Genomic DNA, 11889 nt, shown 5'->3' on the forward strand with positions numbered 1-11889 from the left:
TTCTTTTCATTTCCTATCTCTATGTCCTATGACTCCATGGCCCCGCCTCCCCGATCGTGGCGCTCGGTAATGAGGCAGCGGAAAGGGGGCGGGGCCAAGCCGCGCCGCTCTGAGCTAACGCTCGCGAGCCCGACTGAGTAAGGGGAGAAGTGGCCGTTGGGACTTGGGGAGGGGGAGAGGTTGAGTGTGTATGAGAGACGCATCTCTCCCCTTCGGGAGGGTTTTCTCTCCACTATGAGCTTCCTGATCGACTCCAGCATCATGGTCGTATCTCAGGTAACGAGGCCCCCGCTCCTTCCCTCTCCCCCCCCCCATGCAGCCACAGCTATGTTACCCCCCCCCCCCCGAAAAAGGAGTTGGAACTTCCTAGTCTCATCCCACTTAGGCAGAACGAGGCGATAGGAAGGTGGACGGGACCACTTCCGGCTGCAGGTGAAGGAGGATGGACTGTACCATTTTTGAAAGTGGGCGGGGGGAGAGACCCACATTTTCCAGTGCTTCAATATGCTGAAGAAAGAAAAAAGAGAGGCAAACCCGGTGGCACAGAAGGGATTGGGCTGGGTTGGAACTTCTCTGCTTGCAGAGCTCTATCTTTCCAGGTTTTTCACCTGCAGGAACCTCCAGGAGCAAGGACATTTACCTGTACTCTGAAGTGGTGCACCTGTTCTGCCAGCTCATCGTGCAGCATCTGTAGACTAGGCCTGTGCCAGCTATGCCAAAACAGAGTGGGAGGTGGGCTAGGGCCCTCCCACTTTATCATGTGGCAAGCTGTCTCTCCCTCCCTGCCAACTGCAATCTTTCAACTTGTTTCCCATGTTTCTTAAAGGGGATGCTGCACTTCAGAAGTGGCTTATGGGGTCCATTTTTATCCATGGCTCTTCAGATTGCATGTGGGGTTCTTGGCATACTTGGTTTGTGGGATTATTATTAATTAAACTTCCTACTTGCTTGTTACACCAAAAGGCGTCTAAGTGAGTTGCAACTTAAAAACATAAGAAAAAGTAAAAGCACATTGTAACCTGCCCATTTACACAAAAACACATGTGGGTCATGACCAAGTATGCCAAGAACCCCACATGCAATCTGAAGAGCCATGGATAAAAATTTTGTAAGGATGACCTTGTTTATATTTCATATAATCAGCATTTTCTTAAGTTGTATGCTGGACTTTTAAACTGCTGCTATGCTTTAGTTGGATAATACATGTATTTTAAAAACTTGTTTTATGGTGTTGTTATGCAAGCCACTTTGGAAGAGGTTTGTCTTGAAAGGTGGCATAAACAAATACAATAGGATTGCATTGTCAGTGTTCTAATGACACATACTTCCAGAAGTTCAAAACCTTGGATAAAAAGTATATTGACTCCCACTCTCTTCTGTTTTTAATGTGCCAGAACAAATAGATGAAGTATTGCTGCTATCTTCTCATGTGGCATTGCTTCAGTGTTTGAAACTCCCATTGTTCAAGGTGCATTTTGCAACAGGGAATTTCATTAGCTGAGCAGTTTCTTATCTCTGTGTGCAGTACTGTGCCTGAGATTTCAGATTAAAACTAGAGTGGAATGAAAGAGGAATGCTTTTCTGGCTCCTCTTGTCCAGCTACTCTCTGAAGCCTGGAGAAGAGACCCTCTTAAGAATATTACGGGGGTGGGCAGGGGAAGGACACTAGACCATGTGAAAAATGGACATAATATTTTATCTGCAGTTTATTTTCAGCTTTGTATTCTTGTTATAAAAAAGCACACCTAGACATTCTGTTGTTGCACCCATAACCTAGGTTTAAGGTGCTATTTAGCTACTAGTTTTCATAATCTCAGTTTCTAACACTGCATGGTTTCATATTTTAGAAACCTCAATTTTTTTTGTCAATACTGTTTATTTGTTCTAGGAAGAAACAAATCCCAATCTAGTTACACCACAGTTTAAAAATAACTTTTATTTTAGTGTACAGTGGTACCTCAGGTTAAGTACTTAATTCATTCTGGAGGTCCGTATTTAACCTGAAACTGTTCTTAACCTGAAGCACCAGTTTAGCTAATGGGGCCTCCTCCTGCTGCTGCGCCGCCGGAGCACGATTTCTGTTCTCATCCTGAAGCAAAGTTCTTAACCTGAAGCACTATTTCTGGGTTAGCGGAGTCTGTAACCTGGAGTGTATGTAACCTGAGGTACCACTGTATCAAGTATCTTACTTTGAAAGCAGAAATATACTTGCATGTACTAAGAACTTTTAAGATTTCAGAATTTTGAAATGGCAAAATTTGAAACCGTTAACTGCCCTTCTGTCCCTCTGCAGGTGCTGTTCTTTGGATTTGGATGGCTGTTCTTCATGCGTCGGCTCTTCAAAGATTATGAGGTGGGAACCATCAACTGTAACTTTATTGTGACCTGAAAGTGAAGCTGCCAATATAGGAAGATATAAAGTTGAGTTCAAATAATTTATGAAACAATCCTGAAGCAGATGTCAGTGGATCTGCACGATCCTAAGCATCCTTGTTCTCCTGAAATGTCCCCAAACTGGTTGCAAAATTCTGCCAGCCCTGGATTTATTCTCTCTTATAGTGGTCAGTGAGAGAAACCTTACAGAAACTGACCATGACAGGAAATATAAGAAAAAGCCTGTCCCTCCACCTTCTGCCCTGGCTGGCAGTTTCTCTGCTGGGAATCTCACTCCTTCAGATTGTTATACCATCTTATACCTGCTTACCTGCGAAGAAGCCCTCTTGAACTCAGGGGCTTACTTGGGAAGCCATCTTATACCAAGTTGGAGCAGTTGTCCATCCAGCTCAGTATTGTCTTCACTGACTTGCAGCAGCTCTCCAAGATTTCAGTCGGCGTTGTTCCCAGCCCTACTTGGAGAGGCTGGGGATTGAAAGTAGATGTTCCATATTCAAAGCAGATGATCTACACTGAGCTATGGTCCATGCTTGCTTCTGAGTAGGTTTGCATATTGGCTAGCTCCCTAGGGGAACCTTTGACCATCCAGATGTTAACAAATGACAACTCCCATCAGCCTCAGCAGCCATGGACAGTGGCTAGGGATGATGGGAGCTGTAGTTCAGCAAGAACTGGAGGGCCAAAAGCCATAAACCTAAGCACATTCACTTGAGTGAAAACCTCATTGAGACATAGTTGTGAGTACTTATGCATTGGAATGGACTTTATGACTCCTTACTGTTATGTTTGTTTGATCAGTTGGATCAAAACACAGTTTAGAGTTGCTTACAATTTTAAAAAGATTTTCTGCATTTAATCAGATGTCAGAGAAAATAGTTACAGGAGGCGAAATAATTATCTGTTAACCTATCAGTAAAGGCTTATTTGAGAACTTGGGTATAAGTCCCATTGTATGTTTACATCTTAAGGCACCGACATATTCTTTCCACTCAGAAATGAATGTCAGATACTTTGCTTGTGGAAGTGACTTCTTTTTACTCTACTGGTTTTATTACAGGTGCGGCAGTATGTTGTACAGGTTGTCTTCTCTGTCACCTTTGCGTTTTCCTGCACCATGTTTGAACTTATCATTTTTGAGATACTAGGGGTCCTAAACAGCAGGTAAGCATAGCAGCTAATGTTAGAATATTTCAGACAGGACTGTCACCTTAATGCCTTTGATGGGCTCATTTATTTGTTTCGTTCTGGTCCTGTCAAGCTATAAATGATTAAGAATGATTTAAAAAACTCCTCTGTGATGATGATCTGGTAGTGAACAGCCCTTCTCTTATTTTTCAGCTCTAGGTATTTTCACTGGAAGTTGAACCTCTGTGTCATTTTGCTTGTCCTTGTATTCATGGTTCCCTTTTACATCGGCTACTTTGTTGTGAGCAACATCCGATTGTGTAAGTTTGCATGTACCTCGAAACGCTATAGTGGCCCAAGCGCTTTAGGTTGCCAGCCAAAGTAACACTTGTCATTCCAAATAGATAACAACCTTAATAATTTTTGACTTTCTTTGTTATTAATTTTAGTGCACAGACACAGACTGCTTTTTGCCTGTGTTGTCTGGCTAACATTCATGTATTTCTTCTGGAAACTGGGGGATCCATTTCCTATCCTCAGTCCAAAACATGGTGAGTTTCATACAACATTTCAGTTCATTGTCTGCAGCTTATGAGCTCCCTGAAATGATTCACTGTCCGTAGTGTACAGTATCTGTACATAGCATACCTGACTATTTATGCTTTATCTGTGCTGACAAAAGGGACCCTCATGTTTAATGGTATTGTGGGGAAAAGTCTGGATATCTGAATTAATGAGTGGTTTTTGTTGACACTTGATAGATCAGATACTCATACCACACAATCCAGTGCATAGGTTTCTTTCTTAGACTGCATAGGTTTCTTTCTTAGACTGCAGTTCTAACTATATTTACTCTAAGACCTGTTGAATTTAGAGGGGCTTACTTCCAGGTAAGTGGGGTTAGGACTGCAGCTTTGGATGCTTTCTTAATGTCACCTGGATCTTTTTTAGCCCTCTAAAGTTGCAACAAACATCTGCAATCACATGCTCCTTTTGTAAAAATAGTAAGTCCTGAGGAAATCCTGACCTATAAAATTTATTATTTCTAGAAAGATTTTTTCAGCACATGGTGTGTCCAGAAATTGAGTATTTCTGTATTCCTTTGCTTATTGCAAGGGGTGTATGAGATGGCACATTTTTTCTAGTATCCTTACAGGAGAGTACTCACATCTCTTTGAAATTATGCCAGTAGATGCTAAATAACTGAAGTTATACTAGGAATTTTAGAACAAAATGATTTGTGCAAATGTAACTGTAGTGCTTTTCTGCTTTTCTGTATTCTCGAGAACATAGTGACAGAATTAACTTAATATTTTCTTTTCTGTTAGGAATTCTATCCATAGAACAACTCATCAGTCGAGTGGGAGTGATTGGGGTGACCCTCATGGCTCTACTTTCGGGGTTTGGTGCAGTCAATTGCCCATACACATATATGTCGTATTTTCTGAGGTAAATGGTGTTTCCTGATTTTTGTTTCCTTCAGCACCAAGTTTTCAGAAATGCCTCCTCAGAGTTGGTAGTTCCACCCCCATCCCCTCTGTGGGATGCTGATTCTAGCATTATATGTGCAGTCTTATTATTGGCCCTATCTAGAATATGAGTACAGTGGTACCTTGGGTTACAGACGCTTCAGGTTATGCGTTTTCAGGTTGCGTACCGCACCAAACCTGGAAGTACCAGAATGGGTTACTTTCGGTTTCGGGACTCGCGCATATGCAGAAGTGCTAAATCGTGCTATGCGCAGAAGCGCCGAATCGCAGCCTACACGTGTGCAGACGCTGCACTGCGGGTTGTGAATGTGCCTCCCGCACGGATCACATTCACAACCCGAGGTTCCACTGTATTATGCTCCACTGGAACTGGGTTAAGAGGAGTGGCTCAAAATTGGGGAAGCTTTGGGTTGGACATTACTGTTATTGGAAGTCAGAACCATATCAATAGGTTTGTATGGGTGTCTGTTACAGGAATGTGACAGATGCAGACATTCTAGCTCTGGAGCGTCGTCTCCTCCAAACCATGGACATGATCATCAGCAAGAAGAAAAGGTGAGACCAACTACAGCAGGAAATCCTTTACTTCTTTTGAAGTAACTTCATCACAGAAATTTGACAGGGGATGGATGATTTCTATTGTTTAGAGGATCAGAGAATAAAAGAGCTAAAATAGTTACAAAACTGGTGAACTGGATGGAATGAGTTTGTTTAAAATATTCTTATACTACCTCTTTTTTTAAAAAAAATAAATCATGAGGCGGTTAACAAAAATACAACTTATTAAAATTGTGATAAAGCAAAAATATAAGAGCTCTACAAAAATAAAAACCAATATAAAACAACCCATAGCAGATATTACAAGGTCACAGGAGGTAGATACTGAAGGCCTGCAAAGGCCTGGGAGAAAAAGTCAGTTTTAAGCAATCACAGAATGAACATCATTGGTTGCCGCTTGCCTTTTACAAGAGAGGTGATGATTCCACAAGTGGGTTCCTCTCCTGACAAAGGGCTTCCATTGTAGCTAATTTGGTCCCCAAACCATGCTGAAGTGACTCATATCAGTTTCTTCCAAGAGTGCCTTGAGCTGAGCTGCCACCACCCTTGTGCTGTGCCATTAGATGTGAATTAGATGCCACAGGAAGGGGAGTCAATTGAAGTGGCCTCTATGTTGTGCCTGTTTCATAATGCTCCATGAGGCACCCAAGTTTTGATTTTCATGGGTAGAACTGTCAACTACATAAATAATACTGATCATGTTTTCAGTAAAGAAGTTTCTATGTTATATTATGATGAATTGTTTTAGGATGACATGAGTTGCCTTGAAAGGGTTAGCACTGATAGATAGCATATAAATGATGACATAAGTAAAATAAACGTAAACTTTGTGAACTAATGCTGTTACTTTAATGGCTGAAATCTGCAGAAAAGCTTTGTATTATCTTTATTACCTAGGAGCAAAATAAAATAAATTCATTTATCAGTACCTAATTGTGGAGGCCTCCTGACTCTTACCTAAAGACATGGAAGTCAGCTACTGATATTGCTTAGGAAATGCATGATTACCACTTTCCTGAATTGTGTTAATATACACTTTTTCAAAAGTTCGTCTGTTACGTTGACAGCAACGTTTTGAATTACAGATTTTGAAAAATCTAGACTTTGAAATGTGATGATTTGTTTTTGGTTCTAGTTTGTATCTCTCTTTTTTAGCACTTGACTTTTCCTCCCAATCAGGATTGCGATGGTTCACAGAAACATGTTCCAGAGAGGGGAAGTTAACAACAAGCCCACTGGTTTCTGGGGGATGATAAAAAGTGTGGCATCATCTTCACCAGGCAGTGAAAGTATCCTTTATTTCCTTAGTTCTACTTTGGGGAATGGGAAAGGGGGAAACCATAACGGAGCTGAGTTAAGATAAAAGGAAAAGGGGGAAATGTAAGGATCCCATTTACTATTGCTATACTATGCAGAATCCCTTACCTTCCACTCCTTGAGATTAGCATACCTCAGAGTGAACAACTCTTAACTCAAGCCTAAGCACCAGGGCCTGATCTAGTGGGGGCACTTATGCTCATGCCCACTTTTACATAAGTGAGAAATTATTATAGATGTTGCCTGATGGGAAATATGGAACTGGGCATGGATTTAGTTATGTAGCCTTGATATATCAGTACCATGCATTGTTAATACCATACAGCAACATGATTTTCAGGGGACCGATAAGCTGCCCTGGAAGCATGTAGTTCTGGCATTAGTATTGCTATATGTATATTTTAGTATACAATGTGCATCACCAGTTGTAATCCTGCAGGTGGCAGGAGTGTACAGTTTCTGATTTGTAGCCCAGGAGTTAGAAAGTAAAGGACCTGTTATTTCAGAAAATGTCAAGGCTTTTTTTCCATGCAATGGCTCAGGAATGAAAAGGAACATTGAAATATGTATTGTTTTTGGAAGGTATTATACATGATTTTGTCCTTGACAACTGTCATTTACCAGATCTGGCAGTTATCCAGCAGGAGGTAGATGCTTTGGAGGAGCTGAGTCAGCAGCTTTTCTTGGAAACTGCTGACCTGCATGCTACCAAGGTGCAGGCAAAGGGGGACTGTCCGTTCTCATGCCTGATGGGTGGGTGAAAGGGAAAAAAGACTTTAGAAATCTACTAGCAAGCAAACACTATACAGGAGATGTAGCTTTATGATACTCTGATAAGTAGCCATTAGCCTTCTCTGGGATCATGTCCTCTAGAGTAAATCACAATTTTATGTTGCATTTGGTTATCCCAGTCTAGATATATTTTTGTTCCTATTATTGCTATTTGCACTTCTTGATCACTTAAAAAAAATTCTAACTCAAAGTGACTTTTAAAAAGCAACATAAAACTAAAGCAGAGTAAAAGCCAAAAACACAGTCATAACACATCTCACCTACTTTCGTAGATAATTCTGCAGATAATTCAAGGCCCATGGCTTAGGGGAAGAGACAAAGTTTTGCTGGGTGCCTAAAAGTAGATAGTGATCACTGCAGGTGTGCTTCCCTTTATTAATCAAGGCTTCATCAAGTGGTCAGTATGTGTGCCTTATTGAAACACGTTGAAAGGGAGAGCATGCATGCTGTTGTGACATTAAGGGCATCCCTGAAAGCTTGGAGATCTGGGTTTATTCTGTTGTGTCACTTGAATTTATACTCTCCAGGGCCTATGCAAACGTGGCTCTGGCAGCACCTCACAGATTCTTCATCTGTGAAGGGGCCTGCTTGCTTTATCTCTGTCACTTGGTCTGTATGAGATGGAAATCGTTTTATTTCATGATAAGAAACCCATGAAATAGGATGTGCTGGCTTTAGAATGCACCTGGATGCCTCCTGAACCTGAACATTGTCTTCTTTGCAGGAGAGGATAGAATACTCTAAAACGTTCCAAGGGAAATACTTTAACTTTCTGGGCTACTTTTTCTCAATCTACTGTGTCTGGAAAATTTTTATGGTATGTATCTGTGCCATTGGAATGGTAGTTTATATTTTGCAAAGGCTGTGCTTGGAAGGAGAGATTTCTGCATATTGTAATCTTAATATGTAAATATTATTCAGCAACAAGAGTTCAGGCAGTTTTTAAAATTGACCTCTTGTTGAATTTCAGTAAGACTGATTTTAAGGCCAAAGTAGGATGTCCATCTTACAACTACATAGTATCACTGGGCAGTATTACCTGTCTCTTTGTGTGTGTGTGTGTGTGTGTGTGTGTGTGTGTGTGTGCGCGTGTGCACGCACATCCATGCTTTGTAGCCTGTTTACCATGCTGGGCAATTTCCTGTGAAAACGGCGGTGTATGTGTGATGTTTTTAGTGAAGGTAGCTTAAGTAATATGATGCCTCTTTCTCTCTCATCATCAGGCAACAATCAATATTGTATTTGACAGAGTTGGAAAGACGGACCCAGTCACACGAGGAATTGAGATAACTGTGAACTATTTGGGGATCCAGTTTGATGTAAGGACTGTTTTAAAATCCACCTTCTTTCTTCAGTTTTCCTTTATTCTTATTTCATTCTACTCTGTTCTGAGCTGGATATTAATTCAATGTGCTAACTGCCTCTAAAAATTTCTGTGGGTACTGAAATGAGTGATTATAAAACTTTAGAAAATCCATACGTATCACTGGGTTTTCAATAGAACTATGCATCTTTAAAATTTAAGTTCCAGTCTTCTGTTTGCCCAGAAGATGGCAGTACTCCTATCTTAGGTATTAGAGAATGCATTGGCCTATACACCTTTAGTCACTCTAAAAAGAAGTTTAAATCCAGTGTTGTGTACACCAACCTGGTAAGACCTCTTGGTTTATCTGCTATAGGTTTATATGAAAATATTCTTGCTTGAACTTCTCCAGAGGACACTGAATGTATAAACAATATCTGAAAATAAGCAGCCTACTAAATCCATACTCTGTAGATGTGAGCATCTCTGTGAGCTTAACTGTTTCCTTTCTGTGTTATTGCAGGTAAAATTCTGGTCTCAGCATATTTCCTTTATCCTTGTTGGAATAATTATTGTCACCTCTATCAGGGGTTTACTGATTACACTCACAAAGGTAGGCCTGTACGTATTCTTATTATATAATGAGTATAAGCAGAAAAGTGTGAGTTCATCAGAACTTAGCTCTTAAGAATTTTGGGGCAGAACCACACAACACTCACAACACATGCAAACACTAAAAGCAGCACCACAATGTTGGACCCCCTCCTTCCCCTTAGTAGCATGTAGTTCCACCAACCTCATGACTTGTGTTGTCATGCTGAGCAACTCTCCCACCCTGAGCCACATTCTTCTCTGGTGAGGACAAGAGAATGCTCCCAGTGTGTCTTTAACATTGGGTATATAAGTGGATAGCTAAGGAGTTGTACAGACCATTTTGATGGTTAGAAAGCTATGACATTATGCAACAGAATAGCCATTTCTACTGTCCCTTGAAATTTAATTAGAAAGTTGTACTTAGAACATCATATTGGATGATATATCTATATATAGATGGTTTTCTGTGTTTTGTCTTCCAGTTTTTCTATGCTATCTCAAGCAGCAAGTCTTCCAATGTCATTGTTCTGTTATTGGCACAAATAATGGTGAGTGTTTTAGCCCCAAATGGTGAAAAGCTACTTCTTGCCCACTCTTAGCTATGTAAGCAGCTGGAAATGGGGATGCCTGATGTTTCCTTTCTCTCTTCTGCAGGGGATGTATTTTGTGTCTTCAGTGCTTCTGATTCGAATGAGTATGCCTCCAGAGTATCGCACCATCATTACGGAAGTTCTAGGAGAATTACAGTTTAACTTCTACCACCGCTGGTTTGATGTTATATTTCTGGTCAGTGCTCTCTCCAGCATCCTCTTCCTCTACCTGGCGCATAAGCAGGCTCCTGAAAAGCACATGGCACTCTGAATCCATCTTGGTTCTTCATTGTGTGATGGACGAAAGCAAAGTATTTGGCATATTGCCATCTTTTTTTGCGATGGATTATCAGTTCTTGGACAAGAACCAAATACGTCAGCGTAGGCAAAAGGAGAGGCAAGAAATAGCCCCAAGAAACAACCCTTGTGCTATAAGCATGTCCTTGAGAGGAAATAAATCACAAGGAGTGAAAGGGCAGCTCTCTCTAAAGCGGAATGGGAAGAAACAATTCTGTGATGTTTAGTAAGTGTGATTGGCAAGATGTCTGCTTAAATGTCTTAATCTGGAAGTAGTGATTCTGGAACTGAACATCTAAATAAACCAGCTTTTATAACAATTCACAATATTGTTGTGATAACCCTACAGACTTTGGAAATGAGTTACTTCTCGGAAGATGGAATGAAGAGTGGTGAATTAACAAGGGTCTGGATATTTCAAAAGCAGCTCTGGGCAGCTTGTGACCAATCAAACTGAATGTTGCTTGCCAGGGTTTTGTTCCTACTCTGTCTAGTGTTGGCATGTCACTGTATCATTAGTGGGCTGTGTAGCCCTTGTCAGAGAAGGTATATCTCAGCCCCTTTGCTGTTTCATGGGATCTTAGCTCAGTCCTTATCCATTTCCATTCCATATTGTAAGGAGAAATGATGCAGAAATTTGATAGCAAATATTCCTATGTATATTACATATATGATGTTGGTTTTCCTCCTTGTAGATCCCACTGTAACCTAACATATTGCTGATGAAACCTACCTCTTGATTCCAGAATTAGGTGTATCAGAGAAACCCTCCATATGGCTAGGAAGTGGATACTCAGGGCAATGATAAGGTAGCTCAGTGAGACATGGATTAAAAATGGTCATGTTGTAGTTAGGTAGATTCAAAAGCTCTCTTCTAATATGCATGAACAGACTGAAGAAGGGGCAGAGGAAATGCCTGAAAGAAGCAATTAATAAAGGCCTGCAGCTCCACTCTGTTTCCTCCCCAGCAAGAATGATCTATGAACTTTTTCTCTGCCACCCCTTCTGATGGGGAAACAGTTGCCAGACTTAGTACTGATTGATTTGACTAGTGGGACAGCAGCTTCTGTTTATGGAAGAGAACAGGGAACCCTCCACCAAGCAGACTGTGATTGGAAACTGAGCAGCAGCTTCTTCTTCTGCCTCCTCCGCACAGCACATGGCAGAGAGGGCCGTGGGCTGAAGAGAAAGGTGAAAGACCACCTGATGCAGCAAGGGGGCAGAATGCATGGATGAAGGTTTGGAATCGTAGAAGATTTGGGTGAGGGTTGCTAGAGGAGGTCAAGGGATCTACTATATGTGGGAAATAAAAAAAAGGATAGCAAATATGATAAAAAATGAAATAAAAACCGTAGCCATGTATTTTCATGTGTATACATTTTGTAGTCTAAAGTTGGTTCACTTTTTTGTTAAGGCACCTTGTTTGACC

At 41.0% G+C, this 11889-nt stretch overlaps 1 protein-coding gene across 1 annotated transcript; it reads left to right on the forward strand.

Moving 5' to 3' along the window:
- The first annotated feature begins 74 nt into the window (after positions 1–74).
- Positions 75–11822, forward strand: GPR89B (G protein-coupled receptor 89B). Its single transcript, XM_081001528.1, has 14 exons — positions 75–276; positions 2294–2353; positions 3452–3555; positions 3733–3839; positions 3969–4070; positions 4848–4968; positions 5484–5564; positions 6747–6856; positions 7509–7597; positions 8401–8493; positions 8900–8995; positions 9503–9592; positions 10056–10121; positions 10228–11822. The coding sequence occupies exons 1-14, from the start codon at positions 235–237 to the stop codon at positions 10432–10434; spliced, it is 1368 nt and encodes a 455-aa protein (XP_080857654.1). The 5' UTR covers positions 75–234; the 3' UTR covers positions 10435–11822.
- Positions 11823–11889: the final 67 nt, after the last annotated feature.

Source organism: Podarcis pityusensis, assembly GCF_964106645.2.
Source record: "Podarcis pityusensis genome assembly, chromosome: 4".
Taxonomy (NCBI): domain Eukaryota; kingdom Metazoa; phylum Chordata; class Lepidosauria; order Squamata; family Lacertidae; genus Podarcis; species Podarcis pityusensis.